We start from the raw sequence: 25,127 nt of genomic DNA, 5'->3' as shown, positions 1-25,127 counted from the left end.
CTATTTATTCTTTCTCTTTTCTTTGACAATATAGTGATCACACTGGATATAAATCTTGCTGGATTTGTGCACAAAGTAATGTAATTATTGAACGAAGCAACATTTTGAACTTATTGTTATGACTGGCTCGAATTAAAAAATAAGACCTCTATTTACAAAAAGGACATAGAAAATAGAAAATGAAAATGAAAATGTTGCAAACAGAAAAAGCTGGGTCTTGGTGCATGGACACCGAGCTAGTGTGAGCAGAGCATGCAGCCGCAGATAAGGGCTCAGTACACAGCTTCACCGCAGCTCTCTATCAGCTTTCAATCAGTCACTGCTGCACCCGCAACAGAGAGAGCAGGCGCACACACACACACACACGCACACACACACACACACACACACACACACAGGTGGAGCATGACAGGCAGAATGTAAAACACATAATGACATGTAACACCATCTCCCTTAAGATGACAGCGATATGGGTGTCATACATGAGAGAGGGCATCTGCCACAACATTGTCAAGCCCCTTTCTGTGACGGATTTCTATATTAAAATTTCGGGCCACAAGTGCCCAGTGCATCAGCCGTTAAGATTAAGAGAGACCAAGAGATTCATCCTCTGAGGAACATGAATATCTGCACAGAATTCCACAGCAATCTGTCAATGAGATATTTTAGTCTGCTGTTTCTGTACCTGATGCTGCTGGCACAAACATCTAATATTAATAAATGTTATCACACACCAGACCCTCTTGTCCCAGGATTTATCTTTTTCAAGGATGTGAGCATACTAAGCATCAATTGCTTGTGGTTTCTGCCTAAATCTCCTCTTTGTAGTGACGACGTTAGAAGTTTGGTTCACTGTATTTTTTTAATTTAATGAATTATGTTTGCAACATCCTTACATTTTCAATTGCATTTTTTGAATTTAAGCAATAAGGAAAAAGTTTTTATATCTTAGAGGGTTTGAGGTCACTGTCAGTTTCCCTTTTCTGCAGTGAACCATCCTGACATGTATGCACACAAGTTCTCACATGAAACTAACAGTTTTGTCTTTGGTGAGAACAGTACTAACACCCAACAACATCCTGTTTGAGGAAAGTTAGTGGGCAGCATTTGCTTTGTTTCCTTGCCTTATGTCTATACTTAAAAGATACATGCACAAAGTGGATGTAACAAGATGCAATTTAAGTTTACCACAGTTTTTATCATTATTTGATTTGCTTATTAAATAGGTCTTGAAAAGAAGATCCCATACAAGTGATCTTTCTCAACAGACCTGCGTAGTTGGATGTGCAAATACCTCTCTTTAAACAGTTTGCTAATAAAATTCATAGATTCAAGATTCATAACATTTGAAATTAAGCCATTTATTCATATAATTTGTGCGCAAACAGAGAAATAGAAAATGAAATTACAGGCATTGCAAAGTCAACAAAGGTAAAAGACAAAGTTATACAAAAAGTATATGAAGTGACAGAAAGAAGCTGCATAAGATCCTTTATCATAAAACTGACTGAGTGTGTAGCCGGTCAGTCACTGCCAAGAACACGAGGTTCATGTTTTATTATCAGTGTATCAGATTTCAAGCATATTCATTAATTTTAATGTGTGGATCCTCATGGCTTGGATAATTCAGCAGGTCCAACAACTCCTTTGGCCTAAAGAGAGCACATCAGACAAAAAGGGGGGAAATTGAAATAATTAAAATTCATTTTAAACATTATGATGCATTTCTTGAAATCATAGAGTGGAGATCCAGCCTACATGCACTGCAATATTGCATGTGTCACAGTGACATAAAGGCAAATTATTTGAAAAGAAAACCAAGCCTGAATACAATGAAACAGACTTCTGGTCTATCAGAGCCCAATGAGTCAGTCATGCGATCAAAGAAAACGTACCAGTCATCAGCCCAGCACAAACCTTTAGGCTCGATTGACACTTTGTACTAATTTCTTTGAAAATTTTCAACTTGAATTTTTTTCAATCTGAATTTGTGAAGGTTGAATAAAAATATACTCAAAATCAGCTTTTTGAAATTGCACATTAACAAATGTCATATCTAAATTTCAAAGAAGTGAAATGAGAGCAAATTAATTAAGACACATGGTTTTGAAAGAGGAATATTTCAAAGCTATTCAGTATTATTTAAAATCAAATACTTGTCTCTAATTTGCTTCCACTGAATAACGAATACTGTTGAGGAAATTTGTGAATATTTACTATTTCTGGTTATATTATCTCTTAAATGATAAAATGTCAGACTGTTAACTCACTTGCAGGCTCCGGTGTTGACACAGATGGTCCTCACGTCATCAGTGGTGGTGAGCTCCTCGATTAACTCTGCGAGGTGCGTCTTCACAAACTTGCGGCACAGAGCTTTTAAGAGGCCAATTTGGTTGCAGACAGAGTTCAACTTTGATGTCAGTTTCTGTAAGAGGACAAATGATCATCAGTGCTTCTTCACACAATGCACCCACAGTCTGTCAGTCTTAGATATTTTTGTTTTACCTCGACCGTGGCGTTTGCCCCGACGACTTTCTTCACCTTGTTTAAAGCCCACTTGCATGCCCAGCACACACCTGGCAGCTGCAGATAAAAGTGACACATACTTTTAACACTGATCAAAGAGATGAGCCCCAGAATTAAAACTTAACGTCATAAAATATGTTAAATAAGAACATTGCAAGACAAGAAATATTCCAAACCCAGCCTGTTAAAGTTGCCCTTCTTGTGCTGCATCCAAAATGCTTGCAGGGAAATAAAGGCCTGCTTAGCAACATTTTCATACTATTAGATGAGCCTGACCTGTGTCTGCACGGCAACGTTTTGAATGCAGCTTCACTGATTCAGCACATGACTGAAATCATTTAAAACAGAGTAATTCTGATCATTTACCCCTGTTTTCTAATGCCACACTAATTCCAACCGACTACGTCCGTGGTATTATAACGTATTATCCACGGCACAATTCGATCTAAACATGATGAAATTATGTCTAACATTTGATGATATTGTTAGTTTGTGTTGACCAATGTATGTAAACTTACTATCCAGGTAGTAACAGTGGTCACATGACTTTCAAATAGAGCCACAAACAGACAAGTAAAGTTTAGCTGATTATTTGATACATTGTAATCTAATAATCTGACATTTGAAGATGAATGTTGGATTATCAGACTGTTTAAAGCAGCCATGTTACCTTTCCAGCCTGCACAGAGATCTCCTCGTTGGCCTTCACAGAGATTTCCTTGTCAGGGATCACGGAGATTTCCACTTCCATCTGCTCCAGATCATCGATACTGACCTCGAAGCTTCTCCCGTGGACTGTCCAGACTGTGAGGACGCAGAACAACACATGATGAAGAACAGTTCATCTGATAAATATCACAATAAATAATTGAAAAACATCAGCACACCTGAACATGTCACCAGCATGCACACAAGGAGGACTGAAGACGTTTCCATTGCTGTCAGAGAGCGGTGATCTCTTGAGTGTGTGTGTCTGGTGATAACACACCTTTTATACAGTGGTGAGGGGCTGCACAACACTCCTGCAAGCCCCTGCAGACAAAAACTCTAACCACCTGCGGTTTTGCGCAGAGGAACATCAAAAAAAACTTTTTCACACCACGAACTCATCGAGAAACATCTTTCCAGTTAATATGCACACTCGTATTAAAGGAAACATTGGGTTGAAGTCATAGTGTTACACCACAAAGTTTCACTATCTGAATATCAAAATGCTGCAAAAACCACCACAATCTAATCTGTCATCAGTGTGTAGTTCAAAATCTTTATTTCAAAATTTTAAAAGTGGAGGGCCATACTGAGTTTGAAAAAAAGGGGCTTAAAAAGTGAAATGATTTAGTATTTTGGTGTTTTCTTTTTCTTCATTTATTGAAAGTTGTAACCTGGACTGCAGATGAAAATTAGCTTTAAACTAACTGGTTCAATACATAAAATGATGACGTTTACACAGCACAAAAAATATAAATGCAAAACTATTGTTTTTGCTCCCATTTTTCACAGGTTTTAGTCAAAACTCTAAAACGTTCTATTCACATATAAGACTTATTTCTCTCTTTTTTTTTCTTCAAATTTGTTAAAATCCATGTCACTAAGGACTTATTCCATCCACCTGACAGGTGTAATATATCAACATGTTGATTAAACAGCATGATTTAATCAGCATACCAAGACAGGGACCACACAGGTATGCCATGGGATGGTCAAAATAAAAGACCATTTCAAAGAATTTGGGCATCTTTAGAACCACAAACAAGGTGAAACTACACCAACCCAGTAACTTCACTTCCAGTGCCTTCACTTTTAGCGTTGTCTTTCTGCACAAACTGTCAGAAAACGCTTCAGGGAAGCTCATCGCAGTGGCTGGTCTCAGTCGATTTTGCAAGTGAGGACGCCGGATGTGAAGTTCCTGAGCTGATGTGGTTGCATGTGGTTTGAGAATATTAGAACAGCTGGAAGTATTGCAAAACGGGTACAACCAGCACTGCGGCCAGTAAACCACACATACACAAACCAAAGTGGATTTGAAACCTGTGCAATTTTATTATAACAATGTGAAATAAACATTCAGTTCACGAATAACAGCTCTGGTGGAGATTTTCGAGTGACCATCCCATGGCACATCTGTGTAGTAATGATGCTGTTTAATCAGCATCTTGATGTGCCATACCTTTTGAGTGGATTATTGGCAGAGTTCTCAATAATATGAATTGAAATTTTTATACAAAAATGGAGAGAACTAAACCCTCTGTTTGCCTAGAAGAAACCTTAGACCTTCCACTTTAACTCAGGAAAAATGGGAGCAAAAACAAAAGTATATCATTATTAATTATTAATTTAATACACTTGATGAGCAAGTATTTGCAGTTTTTAACAACATTGTTGATGTATTTGTGCCATGTATTTGTCTGTGAGCGTTCAGCCATGTGAGGTTGTAACCACACCGATGTGAGCTAATGTTTAGCATGCTAACATTAACCTACTAAAGAGCCTTTGTATAGGATATATTGGTGATGACTATTTTGATAAAAGCGCTCTGACGCTTGAAATCTGTGAGGGAGAGAAGTGGACAAATGTAAACTTGTATTGATTTTCAAAGTCCTTTTAAGCTGGACAGTACCATTTGTTTGTGTGTTTGATATGTTAATTTTTCTAATGTATTAAAACAAAATAATGAAAATAATATAAAAAAATGATTAATTAAATAGCCTCATCAGCCTACCAGCACTAAAGACAAAATTATACACAGATGAGGCTCTTACCAAAGAGAGGGACCAGCCACTTTTATAATGAGAATGATGGAGGTGATTAACTGTAGGTCCATTTACCACATTTCCCCTCAGAGCTTTCAGATACATTTCCCAGTCTTATTCTTCAGAGGAAATCTTGTAAGTAGACCTCAAGATACCAATGTTGTGTCATGTTTAAAAATAAAATCTGCTTAACAGCTGCGTTTGTCACCTTGCCAGGAAGACATGAATCAAGCAGGACGTCAAGTGGGCCTCTGCTCCTCTCAACATGTATGTAAAGGAAATACAGAGTAAAAAAGGATCAATTTTAGCATTCACATCAAACAGTGTAGTCTGACCTTTGAGAGACTTCACCTCATGGGTTTGAGTCACAGTTTCTCGCCTCCTCTGTGCAGTGATCTGCTCTCTCTCCCTCGCATCATGTTTAAAGTAGATGGATAAATTGTCCTCCTCAGCAGTTTGATCCAGCATAAACTTCCACGACTTAACAACAGCTGAAACAAAAATGTGTCTCAGAAAGTTATTACATCAGGGTATGCAAAGAAATGACGTATAAACAACTTAAAAAATACTTTATCGCACAGGTACAGGTTACATTGTAAATTGGAAAGAAATTGAAAAATCTAACAGACTCAACCTGTCAGATACGCTATCTGAAGTTTGTTATTTTTTCACTTTTTCATACACAGACTTTGGATAAGCCACAGTTTGATCAGTTTAAGATGATTGAGCTGGATGACCAACTTTTCTGACCAGCTTAAGGGATGTTTTTGCATAATTTTTGATGGTTTAGCTGGTCATACCAGCTTGTGAGGGTCACTCTGGCTGGATTATCCATTGAAGATCTTATAAAACTGAAATCAAATGAAAGTCCTTGAAAGTGGAGAAATATCAGTGCCATGAGGGGAAAGAATGAAAAGCAAAGGACATAAATCAGTTAAGTCTTCTGTCATGTGTTATACATAAAGATAAATATGCACAGTGTGACAGGCAGCTCACTCCAGCATGTCAAACCATCAAACACTACCAACAACTGTCCATCTAAGTAAGACCATCTTCGTCCAGCTAAAACCAGCTAACATCAACCAAAAACAGCTGCCGACATAAGCTGGTTTTTAGCTGGGTTTTTTCAGCAGGGTGCCATCATCTACAGCTCCACCCTGTCTTTGTTCTCTCTACTGAATCCCTTGCAGGTTCTCACAAATTCATTTTGCTTTTGACTGCAATCTTTGTCCACCAGCTTTGCAATTTTAGCCTTCAAATCAAATTACATTAAATGTTTAAGACTTAGTTTTATGTTTGCTGGAGAGGGAAGTGAAAATTGCTCTTATATTGAGTGATTGATTGAGGAAAACATTCTGATTCAGTCTGGTGTTCAGTCAGTCAGTATCTTTAAGGACGTAATGGGTTATTTACTGGCATTTTGGGGTTCTACGCAGCTTTTTTAAACTCTACTATGTCACAAAAATCTCAAAATACACAGCAACAATTTTCACAACAACATCCAAAGTAACAAAATCAAAGGATCAAACAAAGACTGAAGAGAAAACCAGGGCTTAAATACAGACTAGTCTAATGAGGGGATGAAGTGCAGGTGGAGAAAAGAGCAGAGAAGCTCAGGTGAGGGGAGTAAAGTGATTAGGCAGGCAGCGAGCTGATTGGCTGGGAGAAACTGAGGCAGGGAAGGACTAACGAGGCCGATGCAGCGCAGGTGTGTAGATGGACAAATGAGAGAGAGGAGTACAGGAGCAAAGGAGGGGGAAAAAACTGAAGCCCAAACACACAGAAAACAAAAACGTATCAATGATCCAACAGAGTGAAAACAAGGACAGAATAACATAGCCAATTTAAATTATTCTATAGTTTGTTTCCAGATAGAAATTAGTCCACTCTTTCCGAAAAAGCCTGAGGGCATCAGGACACAGCAGACTTTGACGCCTGCAGTAGGAGGGTGGTGTTGTCTGGGTGATGAAAATGATGATGGATTAATACAACTTTATTTATATAGTACCTTTTAAAACACAGTTTACAAAGTGCTTTGACAAACAAGGTAAAAGCAGAAATGGGATACATAGAGGACAATACAACAACAGAAAGCCAAACAGGCCTACTGAAGACAAGCAAGACCAAACTAGGGCAGCGTTAGGATCAAATTAAAACAAGAGGACAAATAATGGAAGATGCAAAATGTCAGTATAAAATAGTACAAACAAATAGACCAAAAACAACAAAAGCAATAAAACCACAGATAAAAGGAAATAAAAGAAACGAGACAAAATCAAATAAAAGATGACATCACATAAAAGTAAGTCTATAATAACGGGTTTTAGGAAGTGGTTTAAAAGAAGTCACAGATTTGGCCAGCTTTATCTCCTCATGCAGGTCGTTCTAAAGCCGTGAGGCCCGTGATATGTGGTGTTAATCATAAAGTGGGTTCAATATGAGCAATCCCTTCCACATTAAAGGCAGTCATTTTGTGAACTGTTCCTTTAAAAAATATGAATTAGAGCAGCTAATAGTTGATCTTTCACACAGAGAAGTAATTTCTACTCTCGTCCCACTATTGGGACAAGAACTGAAATGTGAATGGTAGACCAACACATAAGTGTGCCAATCGTGTACGTCCAGTGTGCATGAACACCTCTGATGTCATTTACACACGACTGACTTAATTCTCCTATCTGCAGCCAAACTGAAATTTTGACTTACCTTAAACTTCAGCTCATGAGGTGAAAGAGTGAGAGTGTAATTTTTAAACTCCGTTGCTCCTTCTCTGTCAGAAACTTGATGCTGCTGTTACTCCATTGAGCTGAAAGGTGGCGCTAGTGTCAGGTATATGAGACTGGCTGGTGTCCTGCAGTGTGGGCCCTGTTGTGTGTGTCATCTACAGACACCACACACAAGAAAATGGGCAGACACTGAAATAGTAAAATGTGTGTGATTGCCTCAACCTCTCCAGTTCGGCTGTGTCTCCAGAGACAATTTAAATATGTGAGCAGCTGCCTAATGAAGCTGTTGAAGCTTCTGAAGTCTGCAGTGAAGCAGACTGTCTCATGGTGGACTGCAGAGTGTGCAGATTGTGTGGTCAGATGGTCCTGTAGATCAAATGGGGGAAAATCACTAAGGCTTACTGAACTGTGAGATGGAGGAGAAAGTGTCCCCGAAACAACAGTCACTGTTTTGTTTTGTTTCCAACCTGAATTATTTATACAAAGTAAAAAGTAAAAAACTTTTAGGGAATTTTATCCATGTTGGTATAAAAGTTAGGAATGAGTTGTCAATCTCAAATAGAGCTACATTTTAAGATGGTTTGGAGTGAACTGTTTTAGAACTTTAAATAAGGTTTTTATTGCATGAGCGCATTTTAAGGGATTCTTGTTATGGTTTACAATATTCTTTAATTTGCAAAGTAATGCCCAATAGACTGAAGCCGAATAGCATTAAAAGAAAGTTCTTCATGGTTTATGTTTTGGACGAATGCAGCCTTCATTTGTGAGTCTTTTTTTGCATCAGGATTGGCTTTAGTAGATTCATAATGCCTTGCACAGTCATGTACCAATGGCTGTATGATTGAAGATTCATTTAAGTAAAAACTGTCTTGAAACTTTTGCAAGCTGCACTTCTTTAATTGGCAAATTCATTTAGATTTTCCATGATTAGTGTGATTTGGCTTTGCGTCTGAAGTATAACATTTAACACAAAGAGTTTGGGACTGAGACAAAGCAACTGTGAAATATAAATCTCAATAAAAGCATCACTGTGTATCACTGTGACTTTGAGCTGGGAAAATGTATTTGGTTCTTTACGCACTCTGAATTACTGAGTCACAATCCAGTTGTTTTCACTGGCAACTAAATCACATCATAATATGCATAATTGCATGATGCATCATTTTTTGTAGGGCCCACTTGAGCGAATGATGAGCCTATTATTGATGGTGAATTAATGTGAGTGAGGACAGAGAACCGTGAGAGAAATTTAAGAAACATTCTGACTGACAAAAGAATCAGTAACATTTAGGATGAGATACATGAAATATAATGCATATTCTTTTACAGAAATAATTGTAATATCTGTGTTACAGAAAAAAAGATGTGACACCACAGAATTAGCATAATACACTTTGTGTTGTGATAAAGAAGAAATTTTAATTTTTATGTACAGTATGTACAATGAAGGGTTTTTGGACATTCAGTTAAACCTAGTTTCAGTTCAGAACAACCTTGAAGAGATATACTATATCTACTATGATGAAACAGCTCTCCGTAAACGTACTTCACTAGAATCTGAACGAGAAATGCTGTTCAAGACTGTCTGTGGTGAGAAAAGAGGAAAACCACACGAGAGTGATCACATTTAAAGTCAAGACAGAAACTAGAAATGTATTATTTTTATACATGTTTTGATGTCTAAAAGGTGCCTTCATATGTTCACAGAGGACTCACAGCAGATAACGATGATTAAATCATTAATGATTCTATTGTAGCAATAAAGCTGTGAAATTTTTGATGAAAACGATTTATAGAGAGAAAATTAAATCCATTAATCAATCAACAACAAAAAAAACAGATACATATGATAGATTCTGCAGCATGGAGAAAATGCAAAAATGTTAAATCTGGTACATTTAGCAATGGCTGATACCAATTCAACTTGACAGTCTGATTCTTTATGGATTCCCTTACTGATTCCTTATCGATGTTTGAATATCTAATCAGCAATCGTTCTCATAGAGGTTTTCTTTGTCTGCTAAACCTGCCTGCGTGGCACTAATGTTGTAACACAGACAACTCGGTAATGGACGTGCTGCTAGTTAGGGAAGCAGTGGTCATGCATAGAGTGTCAGATATATGGCAGAATTTAAGCTCATGTTGATGAGAAAGATGTTTCAGCATATCACTGATGTTTCTTACTTGAAATTAATTTAAATTTTATTTTACAGACATTACAAGCAGCATTGTTATCACCTTTCTTATCAAGGTAAAGAGATAAAGCCACAGAATGTTTTTTTCTCTCCTCCATGTCTCATTCTTGTTTCTAGCAGCGCAGATGCAAGAGTTTGATGTCATTGTTTTGCAAACACATAAAAACAACTGGCATTGATAAAAGGAATTACTGAGCTCAGAGACATACGATTCTGATGGGTCAGACAATCCAGATCTCGTTTCCATTCCCAAGTTTAGTGTTCACCAAGAGACTGTTTACACCTGTTATCAACATGCATCTTGGGTGATCAGATCACAAGTGGGCAGCGCTAAATACAAGTGTAAACAGCCACCGAGACACATTGTTATCTGACCACTCAAACCCCTCTCCGAGGTAGTCTGGAACGCATTTGACCACATGTCTTTTGTCGGGTAAAAGCTAATGCGTCCTACTACGTCATCAATAAAGGACTTGGTGGTTGTTTTGGTGATATCATGCCAATGCTCTCTAACATGCCCATTTTTTTCATCTTTTTGGCTTTTTGCCTTTATTTTAGGACAGCTTGAGAATGACATGAAAGGGGGCAGAGAGGAGGAGTAAGAGTAAGACGAGTAAGACAGCAGTATGTCCTCTACTGACACAACTGCTAACAGGACTAGCAAGCAGCTAACAAGGACATGATAACTGTGCCGTGGGGCTGTTGACCTAGCGCATGTGACGCAGGGACTAACGCTTTGGCTTGGTCGCCAAAGCACATGTTAATACCAGGTAAAAACAGGATCAGAAACACCGATTTTAATCGTTTCTGATTCTAAATAAGATAAAAAATGTATATCACTGTCATCATAAGTAAAATTCTGGATTGCAGTTAGACATTATAAATCTGGGGAATTTGAGGGCGATATTTTGAAAGACAATTGAGAATATCTGAAGTCTTTGATTGTGTCAAACTCCACTGAAAATACTCCCACACATCTCTATGTTGCATCTGATGTACTGTTTCCCACTTGAGATGCATGGAAACCTTTTTAAGTTGTGTCACAGAAACCTAACTGTACGGAGGAAGTTATTGATATTTCATTTGATAGATTTTAAGGGAGATTTGAAGCTTCAAATACAGAGTTTTCTCATTTCATTGTATATGTTGTTTATTTTGACTCAGTTTTTCCATCTGACAACAAGGACATTTTGGATTCTATTGAAAACTACTTTGCATGAAAAGCTCAACTTCAGCTTGAAACCTAATGCAAAAACATGAGACGCTAAACTACTTGTAAGAGGAATGCAATTGTACTGTGTGTGTTGCAACCTTGAAAAATAATCATTGTAGTGTTTGTTTCCTTTTTCTTTGGCTTAAACAGCCGGACGGCAGTTCCACTTTCAAAAAATAAACAGCTCGAAGCAGAATAAAACTAAAGAGGGAAAAAAACACACATATCGGCTCTATAAATTAAATCAAATCCAGTGAAACAGCGATCTCCTGTCTCCCTGCAAACAACAAACCGTCTGTTGTCCCAGCATGTGTGTCTGTGGTGTGAGGAGAGTGAAGAAGGTACAGAGACTCTGACCTGCGACAAAGTGAAGTCCTCATCCAGCATCACCGTTACGTCCAAACTCCACATTTCTTTTCAGGCAAACTCCTTAACTGGTTTCTTGCAGCCATTTTGCAGGTTCAGTTTCCTCCCCCTCTGACCTCCAGGCGGCTGATCCTTCCTCCCTCTCTCTTTCTGTCTCTTCATCTCTCTGAGTTTTTGCCTCAGATGATTTCCAGAACGTCACAGGGCACGAAGCCTCTCTTCTTTCCACTCGCCACTCTGATGAAGCCGCTGCGTTCGCCCTCGCTGCTTACACAGATCTGAGAGGGAAAAAAAGGAAACGTTACTAAGCATATTTTGATGATTATCAGGATAATATTGTGAATCTCAATTCTTTTGGCCTATCCTGTGCAACTATCAATCATGAGCATACAGGATCTGAATAAGTAAAAGGTGTAAATAATGTCTATAAATGTTATATTTTATATTACTTAATTTTTATTTAATCTAAATTGTATTTTGTAATATTTTTATCCTTGTTTTGTACTCAAATCATTATTTTTAAAAAATGTTCTCTCTTTCTGACTCTCTGCTGTTATGTGTGATTTTCCCTAGTGTGGGATTAATAAAGTCTTATCTGATTGTATCTTATAATCGTGACATTAAGTTCTCATATCATCCCCTGCCTATAAGTCACACGATAAGTTCTCAGAGGAGCTATACAAACATAGTTTGATTTATTTAGAAAGTCTCATATCACAAAATCTGTACACTGTATGGCCCAGCTGGAGTCTTAATTGCTTTATTTAATACTAGGGACGCACGATATTGAATTTTCTGCAGATGTGCGATATGTCAATATGCCGATATATTACAACTCATTTGGCCGATAACTGATACCGATACATAAATCCACTGTTTTCCCCACATAATTTTAGTGATCATCAAGTCTTGTCTGTAGTGAAATTAACATCATATTATGCATAATCTTATCGTGAGAGCAGATGGAGACAGTACAATGATTTTAAATGTATGTTATATTCACTCATTGTACAAAATAGAAAAATACTTCAGCTTAGGACTGATGTTTTGTAAATGTTCACTTTGTCACTAATAATAATAATAATAATTATAATAGTAATAACATCAAGCATCATCAACATCAACATCAGCCAATACCGATAACGTGCCGATATTATCGTGCATTGCTGTTTATTATTATCATTACATTCAAAGGTGATGACCATGGTGTGATACTGTTGTTTCAATTACGCCTGTTAATAATATGCCATGATTGTGAGATCTGTGCTGAGATCCAAAACTGATGAGCAAAAACTGTGTTCACACGTTTATTTATTTCTTCCCAGCTCCTAATTTCTCTCAGTGACTCTCATGATGAACCAGAACACACCGTATTTGCATGCTCGCTCTAAGTACTCTCCAAAATCTTCCCCTGGGTTTGTGTGTGGAAAAGAAAGGCAAGGGGTCATGGTCTCATCTTGTTTTTGGTGGTTTCATCTCCACTGGGGGTTGCTTACTTTAGTCTCCTCTGTGTCCTAACATGCCCCGGGAAGAATTGTGGGAAAAGTAGGGGGCCTGATCTAAGTAAGCCATTATGCCAAAATGCTAATCCAATGGTAACTCCTCAGAGGCATCCTCTATCAGACAACTCCAGTCGAGCTTTTCAGTGAATAAGTGCATGCAGAGGGGCGAGTCGCTGGAGGTAAGAGGCGTTGTGGGAGCTGCAGGAGCGTAATAAGATGGCTAAAGAGCTGCTGGGTAATGTGAATCTGATGTGCTCTAATGGCTAGGGTATGATCATGAATTAGACACAGGTGTAATGTGGAAGTTTTAATGTCCACGATAAAGGTCATTGCTTTTCCGAGCCATGAGGATGAGGACATTCATGTAATCAACTCTGTGAGTGCTTTGGTCTAAATAAATCCTTCATGAGTTTTGTCCTTGTGGCTAAAAAGCAACAATCGTTTTGTTACTGTCTGGTGAAAGTTTTTTTATTTCCAAAAAGTCGCTGATAAACAACATACCTCTCTTGTGGTAGTAACAACGATAACAAAAATCTGCTGCAGACACCAATAGCATTTTCCATACACAATGATGAAAGTCTTCGTTAAAAGTCGCCACTGAATAATGATGACAAAGCTCTTTGATGTGATGTGTTGGAGGGGGTCGGGCACACTTTGTTCCATCTCAGGCATGACTCAGCACAACTTGGCGCGTTTAAACTACTAATGAAAAGCAAATCAACGCAGCATGGTTTGACTCGACACAGCCAGAGGTGTCATTAGAAAAAGTCCCTAAAGGCAGTTAGTTACTCATGCAGTTATCATGATGTCATAGAGAAGTTAATCTTTGACCTTTTTAATATAAAATGTCATCACTTTATTATTTTATCCTATGAGACATTTGTGTGAAATTTTGTCATAATAAGCCAATGAATTTCTGAGTTATGGCCGTAAAAATGTTTTGTGTGGTCACAGTGACCTTGATATTTCACCTTAAACCACCAAATTGTAATTAATTAATTTTTCTGTCCGGTTGGATGTTTGTGCCAAATTTGCGGAAATTCCTGCAAGACCTTCTTGAGATATACCGTTCACAGGAATGAGACAGATGAGGCCACAGTGACCTCAACCTTTGACCACCAAAATCTTTGTCGCTAAATCCAAATGGACATTTTTGCTAAATTCGAAAAAATTCCCTCAAGGTGTATCTGATGTGTTGTCTCGTTAATGTGAATAGGATGGACAAATGTGCGTGCCGACGAATGAACCTACAATCCAAAACATAATGCCTCCAGCAATGGCTATTGCTGGCACGGAGGCATAAAAAGAAACAGAAGAAACAGTCATTGCAGACGCACACACTGACGCAGAAGACCCATAATAACAGGGCCGGATCATTAAGGATATTAAGGGGAACATCCTGTCCAGCCGCATTTTCAGTGAATTCTTTTCACATAAATATCAGTTGTCTGGCTATAATCACCATCGTCTTCCTCATAAGGTTTATACAGTACCTGTCCCTCCTTCAGGGTGATCTGGCCTTGTTCCTTGCAGCCGATAAACGTCCTGTTACATCTAAACACTTGGTCCTCAGACCGCACCTCATGAGCATAAGCTGCTGGGAAGAAACCGATCCTGTCCTCAATTACCCCCTGAAAAACAATGAAAACAGCTGACACATGGAGGAGCTGCACAGTACATAAGAGGATTACAACCCTAGTGATTAGATAAAATCCTTGAAAAAACAACAGAGGTTCTGCTGCTCTAAGCACATAAAACCTGTATACAGTTTTATTTTCGATCACACTTAGGTATGACTTCTATATTCCTGGCACATAGAAATAAAGAAGATATACTACGTATGTCTTCACTTTAGTGTAACTATATGTTCTATACAGGTGTTAAATCAGGTAAAATATCCATTGTTCAAAAACCGAACAGGCCAGATGTCTTTGTTTGTCTACAGCCTGTAGAGAACAGCAACAGAGTTAAAATGTGTGATGACTTTCTTCATGGTCTGGTGGCAGCCAGCTGCCTCTGTACAGTCACGTTTTGGCCCTTTTGTCTCCCTAATTTATCTGTCATGCAGTTGTGTCCTGCAGCGGCCCGTTGCCTCGCTCCTATAATTTACAGCTGGACTTCCAGTAATTTATCAATCCATTTCTTAGGTGGGCTTTTTCTGAGGCTTTGTGAAAAACACACATTGTATCTAAACTGGACAACAAACTGACAAACATTAAGAGTTTTGCATCTTGGGAGGCTTATTATAATTAAAAACAGTAAAGAGGTTTTAGATGAGCCATAACACTGCTTAGATGTAATATTTTCATTTCGTACCTACCTTCCACCAGTCATCATTGGAGTCGTCAGCCAATAAGATTCTGTCTCCCGCGCTGCAATATAGAGCAAAACAAAGAAGAAATTACTCAGAATGGTAACATTTTTATCTTCGTATCTGTATGGTTGTATAAATACATGTCAATTTTGAGCCACTATACAAAGCAGGAGTAAAGGTGTGCTGTGACATTTAGAGGCAAATGTCTACAAACAAATTTGAAATTAAGCAAAATACATATTATGTCTATGTTACAGCTGTATATGTTCTGTGATGTTGTCCCTTTGCTCTCATGCAGCTCTGCTCAGGTGTGCTGCATCACCTAACGAGGTGCACTGCACCTGGCTGCGGAACGAGCTGCTCAGGAGCTCCTTTGTACGTCACTACATTTATCTGACAGCTTTAGCTACTTTGCAAATTAAGATTTTTGCATTAAAAAAAACAGAAGATGAGTTCATAAAATATGATGTTCTGTTATAAATTACCAAACAGTTTGCACAAGTACACCTGCAACAGTTAGTTTAATCAGTCAGTCAATTTATAGAAAATTAATTGCCAAATATTTTGAAAAAAGTCTCTCTATATCTTTTTTATATAATTATTTTGTGTTTTAGGTGGTGTTTTATTCTATTTTTTATGAGTGTTTTGGACAATTTTTTGTCTTTTTTTCTATGATTTTGAGTTTTTGGGTGTTTTTCAAAGATTTTTCTGCACTGAGTACTTTTAATACTTTACTTTTTAACATTCCCTGATAATACTTACTGACTTTTACTTAAGTTACATCTTCAGTGCAGGAGTATTTTTCACAGGGTGGCATTTTTACTTCTAGGTTTGTGTTGTAACAATCCCTGATTGTCTGATTGTGTGTTTTTAACACTGCTTTTACAGGGAGAAAATGCTCAGCTAGTGCACTGACTGTTTACTTTGCTCACAGTACACACTGAAGCATATAAACAAAACCACATTGACATGTTAACAAGGTTAAAAACCTAATTTTCACCAAATGGGATACTTGACATTGTTCTCATTTTAAAATGAGTCAGCTGGAATGATTAAAGAATGATCTGGAGATGGAGTTTTCAGCCAACTTACAGTTAGCACTGATCAGCTGGCTATGGCTGCTAAAAATCTACTAACGACAGATAGTTGTTATTTTAGCTAACAAAATCAACAGTCATTAGCTAGAAAATAAAGGATTGTTGCCTCACTAAGCTAAGCTACTGCAGATTTTGAGGTAGATCTACAACTGCTATCACTGAGAACTTGGTGAATCATGCAACACCTAAAAGTTTCTGTCAGCACTGATGACCATGAGAAGAGCTTTATCTCTCACCTCGATCTCTTTAAGAGGCTCTGCTAGACAGCCTACGCACGCTGTAACGTCAAGCAGATGAGAAGGTGTTTGTGTTTTTTCCTTAATGCTGTTTGTTCTGAGAAATTGTTCTTTGTCCAGGAAACGCATGAATCATTTTACCCCATTGCCGCATCGACCATAATTACTAGCATCTGTTCAAAGCCGTTGGCTAAATCTGACCAATAAAAATCAAAAGGACCAGCACAGTTGAGCCAAATGTTGGTTTACGTAATTTCCCCCTTTTTCTTCCTCTTGTGGTTCAGTTACAACACCGGCTGTCCTTTGCTTGGTAATGCTCACCATGACTCAGAAAACATTCTTTATTGTAGGTGACAAACAGCACAGCATCCGACGTTGTAAAAACTTCTAAGTGATGAAAATGAAGTGTATACATGCTGTTTAAACAAATACAGGAAATGTACCATATGAGTACATCGTCTTACCATCAAGTTCATTATGAAAACATGAGCCATGAAAGCGAGAAAACAAGTTGAGTGAAATTATTGCCTGGTTTATAACAAAAGAGAACAGTGGGCCTTTTTGATTCTGTCGTCGAAAAGTTCGGAACTCATCACCATTACAATCACCACATAGTCAAAGGTAATCATGTAATCAGAGCATGTAGCGGCAACTGAAACTAATCAAAAACCTGATTTTCTCACTTAAAATGAAAATTGAACCTTTTCATTAAAGATTCCATTTTTCCCGTTTGTGATTTATGTGTTTGCGTTTGATGTATTGATTACTGTCTGCAGCCAAACCCCGAGGAGAAAAACATTGATATGGGCTTACGTAAGAGCATTAATCTGAAACAAAGCTTGGTGAACTTTGTACCGTATGGCAGGTATCGGTAGAGTCCGAGAGAAGAAGTTGATGAATTTTAAATTACGCCTGACGATTGAAGTTTTTCTCAACCAAAGAGAGATGAAGTATCCATAAATGTGTGTGTGTGTGTGTGTGTGTGTGTGTTGGAAAAGAGGGAGAGAACAAGTGCACTCTCATATCTTTAAAAACCTCACAGGATTTCTGTGAGAACCAGGAGCAAATGGGTACTTATGCTGAAGGACTGCTCATGATGAACACTCTCTTCCTGAGGGCCTATTTCATTCAAATGATGTCGCAGATGATGCCCTATCAATCATGGTTAACGAAAGGGATAAATCTGTAGCCTGAGTTTTACAAGATATTGGAGATAATAAGATAGACTAGACATATTCAGCTATGTTGACTTTAAACTTGCATTAACAATTTTATATATATATATATATATATATATATATTATATATATATATACACACACACATACACATATATACAAACACACAAACATTTAGAGATGATAATTGCTTTTTTGCCATAGTGTTGGTGGCAATAGAAACACCTTATAAACACTCACAAATCATAACATTTTAAGTTTTTATGACAATATTGTTGGAAAATTTGCTTATTTGCACATCCAGCAGTTGAGAGTAACATTATTAATGCACATTATGGAGTCATGTTTGTGTATGCTACATGGTTAGCCCCACCGCTAGCATTGTAGTCATACAAAATTTACTCAATAGCCTAAATTAGCTTCTTTTGCAGTGTTGTATTTGTAGTGATTAGTTAACAAGTGAAACCAGACACTAAACTAGATAATAAACTATGTATAGTTCCTTTTATATAAACGGGATAATCCATGGTACTTTTCTTAAATCTTAACCTAAACCATGCTTGAGGCAAGTCAGATTTAAGAATTTTTAAGACGTTTTTTATACCACAATGAATATATATTTTTTGACCAAAACTGTGGGAAAAAAACATGAACTGAAAAAAAAAAATTATTCAGGATTAGGGACAATTTTGTCCAAATGTATGACCTTTTTGGTCAGTTTAAAAAAACAGTCGATCTACTTAAAATGTTAACAAAAATAATAATTAAAACTATCTTCTTGAGGCATTCAGTAAATTAAATTATTAAAAGAATAGATATTAACAATTATTTTGAGATTTTAAAATGCAGTGTCGAAAGATTGATTTAAGGCATGTTAATGCTAATTAAACCATTTTTTTTTTAGATAAATGAATTTAATGCCTTGTAAGACTTATTAAGGATCCGTGGGAACCCTGGTGAAGTAAGTAATGTCATTCATAGGGTGCTAATTCACAGAATATCATACGAAATGTTGTATGAGGATACATTGGCGGGGTGATGAAAAATGCATCTCTTATTGTGCAGCTTGTTGACACAGACACTCAGTTCATAATACTGCAAATAAAACCGCTTTCATCAATGGCCCATATTGTCATTAGGGGATAGATAATGACTCGAACATACATTTATTTAAATAAAAAACTTCAAGACTATTACTTAAGTTGTTTAGTAAAGTAAATTAGTATGATGCTAGTGTTTACGTTATTCAGATGTAACCTCCAGTGATGGTGGGGTTGAAGCCATTGTCTGTTGACATTTCTGTAGTTATTTTAAAAAGTAGGAGGCGTCACTGCTGTAAGAAATTCCCAATAAGCCTGACCCGTAATTGCAACTGGGAGGCTAGTGAAGACTGTTTTGTTTTTTTCATGAAGAGCTTTCTTTCATTTGTTTGTTCTGAAAAGCTACAAGTGATTCCTGGTGTTTTACATATTGGCCAGTACAAACTGAACATCTCATCCTTTTAACCAAGACAAAATATGTTTTTACCAGCATTCAAAAATAATATATCCCATCTTGGCCACTGGTACAGTGTTGCCTCATGGGAGCTATAAATGGACTAAATGGATTTTCCAAAGACTGTGCGTTTCTCTCGGGATAATTCAAGATGACATGAGACTGACTGATATTAATAGACCATCATGACACCCACACAGGTATTATTAATGAGACCAGCCTAGAGAAATAAATCTTTGAGGACCATTACCTACAAAGAGGAAGCTAATTAGTTCCTTTTGTAAATGTATTATTGTATATTTTGACTTCTGGTGCTCTGAATACAGTGATTATATAAGATAAAAGAAAGAAACACTAATTAACAGACTTTCCTGGCACTCAAAAACAGACGAATACAGGCAAGGAGATATGAAGACAGTTCTTCAGCAGCATGTCGTCTTATTTCCCAACGTTAATTAAATACCTTATGCACATGTGCCTTGTGTGTTCGTGATTGGGTCTTGCATTATATGACTGTATACAACATAAAGTACAGTCTGATTGCATCTTGCTGTTTTTATTTTGTTTTGTTTTTTGCACACTCACATGCCAGTATGTGTTATCTTCATCACTGATTAATCTGACCATTATTTTCTCAATTAAAAGTTCTGTCAATTAAATGACAGAAAATAGTGAAACATCCTGTGTAATTCCAGAGGGCCCAAGCTGACATCTTCAAATGGTGTGTTTTATCCTACCATCAGTCCAAATATTGAAAGATATTGTGGTTATTATCATATATGTCAAAGAAAAGCATCAAATGTTCACATTTAAGAAGCACAAAAACCAGCAAATGTTTGGCTTTTTTGCTTAAAAACTACTAAAACTATGATTCTATTATCAAAATAATTGCCTAACCTGATTCTCCAGACTTTGCTTGGAGTTAAAGCAATGTTCAAACAATTGCAGTTGAAACGCATTAGTGTGGATGTAGCCTTAGTAATGACGGTGAGTGTTAGAGCGGGATTTCTTGATTAGAGTGACCTGTGTATGTATACACTAACTTCATCTCCAGGTCATGGCTATCTTGGGGCGTGAAGCTGAACAAGGCCACATAGGTGTTGAGCTTGAGGACGTCTTTCTGTAGCTGGCTCTGCTCCAACTAGACAACAGACACACACAGAAACACATAAACACACAGATTTGGTTTTCAAGAAATCTCAGTAAAAAACAAGTTAAACAAAGCTCATAGCCACACAAACATAATACAACACCATATTCTCTATTGTCACTTTTATCGCACTCGTATCTTGAAATAGTCTTTTGGCATCCACATAGGCAGGAGAAGCCCATGTTTACAGAACACTGATAGACCGGGGAGCTGCTTAAGTTGTCCTGCAATCTGTTCCTTTTAATCCACCGTCAACATGAGTGGGAGAAGCGGGATCGGGTTTTCATGAACGTTCAGGAAGTTTAAACAGGACAGGGCTGTGGGTGGAGAGGAAGTTGTTGGAGAAGTGTTAGCACAATTAGCAGGGAGATGGGCCGCCATTCTGACGCTCTTCACACCTGCTCAGAATGCTGGTGGGCGTTTTCTTGTTTCATCACCAATACCTTGAGTCTGAATGATGCCTATTGTGTCCCTGAAATCCCTCCAAATGATAACTTGTCCTAATAGATAACTTTTTTTAGGCGCTCTCAAGACTGTTTTTAAAAAACAGCAGGAGAATTTGCCATCTTTGTGGCGCTGTATAGTTAATGAAAAGAAGTGTTTTTGTTCTTTGTGGCTCCCCGAGCGTCATCCACATGAACGAGCAATGTTGCTGATTGATGAGTTGAGTTAGCTGCAGCCACAAGGCAAACTGCCTCTGTGGCCTCTGGGTGAAAACAACATTAAGTGGTGGCAATCCGTTACAGTTAACTAAGAGCTGCTCACTGGCCTTGAGAGACTCTTGATGCTTTGGGAGCCTGAAACACTGAATGAGAGGTCGAGCAGGTCGAGATAAGAGCCTGTTCTGTAACTGAGTTATCGGAAAAGAAGGCAGTATTTGAAGTGAAGGATACTGTAGTGAAGGAAAAATTAGAGAAAAAAAGGAAATGGAGGGGAGATGTGCATTCCTGACCACATAGCGGAGTAAAACAACCTGAGAACACAACCGTGACATATTATCACCTTATAAACTTTTTATTGTGAACCTGTTAGTCAACAGTGTCCTATTTACATGTCTAGCAAACACAGAGGAATATTAGCTTTAATTTGGAGTCATGTGTCTGGCCAACAGGCCATTGCAAGTCACTCTTTCACACCAGCACCTTTTTGGTCCACCAACTCCGGAGAAGAAAATGTCTTGCTAAAAAAGCAGTTAAATGTTCCATCTATCATCATGACATTTTAAACTTCAGTACAATATTAGTATAAAAACAAATGATACTTTTCGATATTGCAGCAAAAGGGAGAAAAAAAAGTCCTGGGCAGAAACTGGATAATTTTTTCTCTTTCTCTTTTTTATTGACAACCTGCACTGGGCCCTATGCATAAGCAGTCTCTGTGGGCCCCTTGCCAATAATTTTTTTTAAAAAATCCAGTTGGCTTTTCTGTCTTTCTTTTCTATTTTGGAAATCTGATTTCCTTTCTTGGGTAAAGACATGACAGTGTGCTTGGAGACATCCTAGTGCAGGGCTGGACTAAACCATTTTGTGCTTTCAAGGGGTAAGAAGGACCTATGAGAGCCTCCACTAATTATTTATCCAAAGTTCAGTCTTTCAACTGATCCATGAAACCAATTTTAACAACCTTATAATGTACACTAACTACTCACGACACGTGCAGCTTTAGGAGCTAATGCATAGCAAAAATCTTTATTCCAATAACACTTGTTTGGCTATTGAAGAAGGTAACACACTTTAAACTTCCTGCAACAACAAAAGCAGCATAAGTTACATTGAAATAACAGAAGCTGCGTCTAATGAATGGATACAAAAAGAGCACCACCTATACCAAAGTCAAACTTCCCAAACGGAGAATCCACCCAAAAAGAGATCACAGCATGAGCCAGACTATTTTACTGTCAATTGATTTCGGGTAGTTTAACACTAAACCTGGAGAGTGTGAACAGATGGGGAACTTGTGAGTGTGATGCTCCGTTTGTGCGTGTGAGCCTCTCATCTCGAATTGGAGGCTTCTTCTCTGGCGAAAAAGAACCAGATTTTTCGAAGCGTTTTTCTCTGCTCATTACCCTGCAGAGCCTCCATCTGTCTGTCCGCCAGCCTGAGCTAATGGACCTGTCGGCTGACAGACAAACAGCCCCCTGCCAGCTGTGCTCGGTCCAGCCTGATAACACAGCACAATGCACTTCAAGTCTCTTCCCCGAAATGACCGGCTGGACTGCTAGATTGTATTGCAGTGGATAGGTGTGTGTGTGTGTGTCTGTATTTTTCTCCTTGTATGGTTATTTGTTCATTTTTGTGTTTGTCCAAGTATCTGTGGTCTTTTTCCACTGTTGACAATGGAGATAAACATGTTAAACTATAAAAGTAAACAGGAAAGATGGCTGCACATAGAAAATATGTACAAAGAACATTGATACCGAGAGCACGTCTCCCACAAATCCCATCATGGAAGATAGAAAGGAATGGAGCAGTTCTGAAATCTCCCAATGAAATATTCATCATACTCTGCAGGAGGTGCCAAGATATTCACAGAGGTTTAATCTTTTTCCCTCACGAGCATGAATTTGGCACCATCAGCACTGCATCTGTACTGTAGAGAATAAAAAACAGAAGCACGGACCCCAGAGCTGCAGATCCAAACATTACGTAAGGTCAAGGCCTCTCTCTATCAGTGCAGGCCAGTGGTCGTGTTAGCTTGGGTATGATATGTTACAGCAGGAAGAAAAGTTTTCCCTCAGAGTCCTGGGAAATTCAGCAGTGACGATGGAGGCGAGGGGCAAAGTGCAGCATGCTTAATGGGCCCAGAACAGACTGGCCGAGTATCAGTTTTCAGAGCAACCACGAAGAGTTCAGGCGCTGGTCAGTGGACAAAGTCTGTTCTCAGAGGTCTTCAGACTGCACTAGTAATACACGTTACTGTAACTGAGCTGCAGAATAACAATCACCAAGGAAAGTAAAACTAAAAAGTTTCTGACAGGACAGTTGAAGTTTGCCATATTCCTCTAAAATAGCACATTGAATGCATTCAGTTTGCTTTTCCTTCTTATATAACCTCAAAGTTTTGTTGGGCAAGTGGGTGAGAAATAAACTTGCCTAAAGCCATTTTTTTATTTGTTAGTGTTTACAAAGATTACCATAATTAACACGAAAAACCTGCTTTTTATCTGCTTTGCTCTAAAACTGCAGCAAACTGCACAATACATAGTTGGGGTTTCAACCACATCCTCTAACGCTACCCAACTAAACTTCTTTTTCCATGAAAATTAAATAGTGGATTACACTTCAGCTTATAAACTCTGTGCAATTAAAAAAAAAAGATGATAAGGAAGCGAGATAGTTCACTGCTGAGCTGCTTCTGTCATCAGCTCCAGATGAAATAATGTGTTTAATTCTTTTTTAGTTGCTAGATTTACTAGCCCAACCTGGCATTCTTCTTGCCCCGGGCAATCAGGCAATCCTTATTGCTGAGTTGGAGAAAATTGTCTTTCTCTGTTAAATTTTTTTGCTCATGATTTGTTGATGTTTGTATTTGACATAAATTGAAGGCTCGTATGTAGTTTTATGGAGCAAATTAATAGTGTGACCTTTGTTTGATTTAACAACTGAAAAACCTAAAAACAGACAAAAGGACATTTTTATCTAACAACTGTCAATTACTGTGTATCCATGCTGTTAAAGATTTACTGGAATTAGATTTTTGTTAAGAAGCCAACTTATGAAGAGGGTGTTTACTAGAATTAGGCTGTGGTAATCAGAGAGGCTGGGATCACATCACCAATATGCTGATGGAAGAAGTATAAAGAGCGAAAGTCTGCGTAAAGAATCATTTTGGGACTGGTGGATGGGAGACCACTGTTCAGGAGCATGTGAAACGAGGTAAACACTGAGTTATTTTAAGGTAAATTGCCACCATTTTTCTTTTTCTAAACATAACCTATGTAACTTTACATTTAGTATGTAACCTTATGTTAAGAACATAACATGACAACGCCAGCCTTACTGTATCTGCTTGTTACAGTACTTGTTAACCAATAAAAAAAATATTAAAATAGGAATTAATAATGTCCTAAATATTGCAATAGAGCAGAAAGAAACTCTGAATCTTTCTTATTTCCTCTGAAATTCATTTCTATCAGATTTTTTGACATCTGTAGAATGGTGTTTGCAGGAAAAACCATAGTGCTCATCTGTAGTGTACTCATTCGCACTTGTAATTATGACATATGTTTTATGTAAAAAAAAAACCAAAATAAACAAAAAACAAATGTATTTGTTGATTACCTGCAAATCGTCAGCTTTTCTCTCTGCCTGGAGGTAATGCTCTGTTCCATTTTCAATGACTGTGAAAACTGCAAAAGAAAAAAATAAAACAAAAAAAGAA

The 25,127-nt window shown here is 37.8% G+C and overlaps 2 protein-coding genes across 5 annotated transcripts in view; both read right to left on the bottom strand.

Moving 5' to 3' along the window:
- Window positions 1-1,345: 1,345 nt before the first annotated feature.
- On the bottom strand, window positions 1,346-3,547 carry LOC121953167 (antimicrobial peptide NK-lysin). Of its 2 annotated transcripts, XM_042500088.2 has the most exons (5): window positions 3,414-3,547; window positions 3,197-3,330; window positions 2,506-2,583; window positions 2,271-2,425; window positions 1,346-1,652 (listed from the first exon to the last, which is right to left on the bottom strand). In XM_042500088.2, exons 1-5 carry the CDS (start codon window positions 3,460-3,462, stop codon window positions 1,577-1,579), a joined length of 492 nt encoding a protein of 163 aa, XP_042356022.1. In that variant the 5' UTR covers window positions 3,463-3,547; the 3' UTR covers window positions 1,346-1,576. The 2 variants fall into 2 exon arrangements, with proteins under 2 accessions (XP_042356022.1, XP_087943190.1); XM_088087064.1 differs by lacking the exon at window positions 1,346-1,652 and having other exon boundaries at window positions 2,267-2,425.
- A 1,934-nt stretch (window positions 3,548-5,481) lies between these two features.
- Window positions 5,482-25,127, bottom strand: part of stac (SH3 and cysteine rich domain) — a 44,906-nt gene continuing 25,260 nt past the window's right edge. The window contains exons 9-14 of one of the 3 annotated variants that reach the window (XM_088087063.1): window positions 25,028-25,095; window positions 20,641-20,738; window positions 15,599-15,650; window positions 14,772-14,909; window positions 5,628-12,054; window positions 5,482-5,527 (exon numbers count right to left, since the gene is read on the bottom strand). In XM_088087063.1, the coding sequence (XP_087943189.1) occupies window positions 11,956-12,054; window positions 14,772-14,909; window positions 15,599-15,650; window positions 20,641-20,738; window positions 25,028-25,095 (455 nt within the window). In that variant the 3' untranslated portion in view covers window positions 5,482-5,527; window positions 5,628-11,955. Of the gene's footprint in view, window positions 5,528-5,627; window positions 12,055-14,771; window positions 14,910-15,598; window positions 15,651-20,640; window positions 20,739-25,027; window positions 25,096-25,127 lie in introns of those variants that run through there. The other 2 variants (XM_042501188.2, XM_042501189.2) reach the window with 2 other exon arrangements.

Source organism: Plectropomus leopardus, chromosome 14 (genome assembly GCF_026936395.1).
Source record: "Plectropomus leopardus strain MGB_pleo_1.0 chromosome 14, ASM2693639v1, whole genome shotgun sequence".
Lineage (NCBI taxonomy): Eukaryota > Metazoa > Chordata > Actinopteri > Perciformes > Serranidae > Plectropomus > Plectropomus leopardus.
Note: the sequence above shows the minus strand (reverse complement) of the source record. Positions and strands in the feature narration are given on the sequence as shown.

Bases quoted from the DNA above. Each gene is read 5' to 3' on its own strand.
- LOC121953167 (XM_042500088.2), bottom strand. From the start codon at position 3,462: ATGGAAACGTCTTCAGTCCTCCTTGTGTGCATGCTGGTGACATGTTCA. The intron at 2,426-2,505 runs GTAAAACAAAAA...GTCCTCTTACAG, and splicing joins GGGCAAACGCCACGGTCGAG to AAACTGACATCAAAGTTGAA. The intron at 1,653-2,270 runs GTGAGTTAACAG...TGCTCTCTTTAG, and splicing joins GTCAACACCGGAGCCTGCAA to GCCAAAGGAGTTGTTGGACC.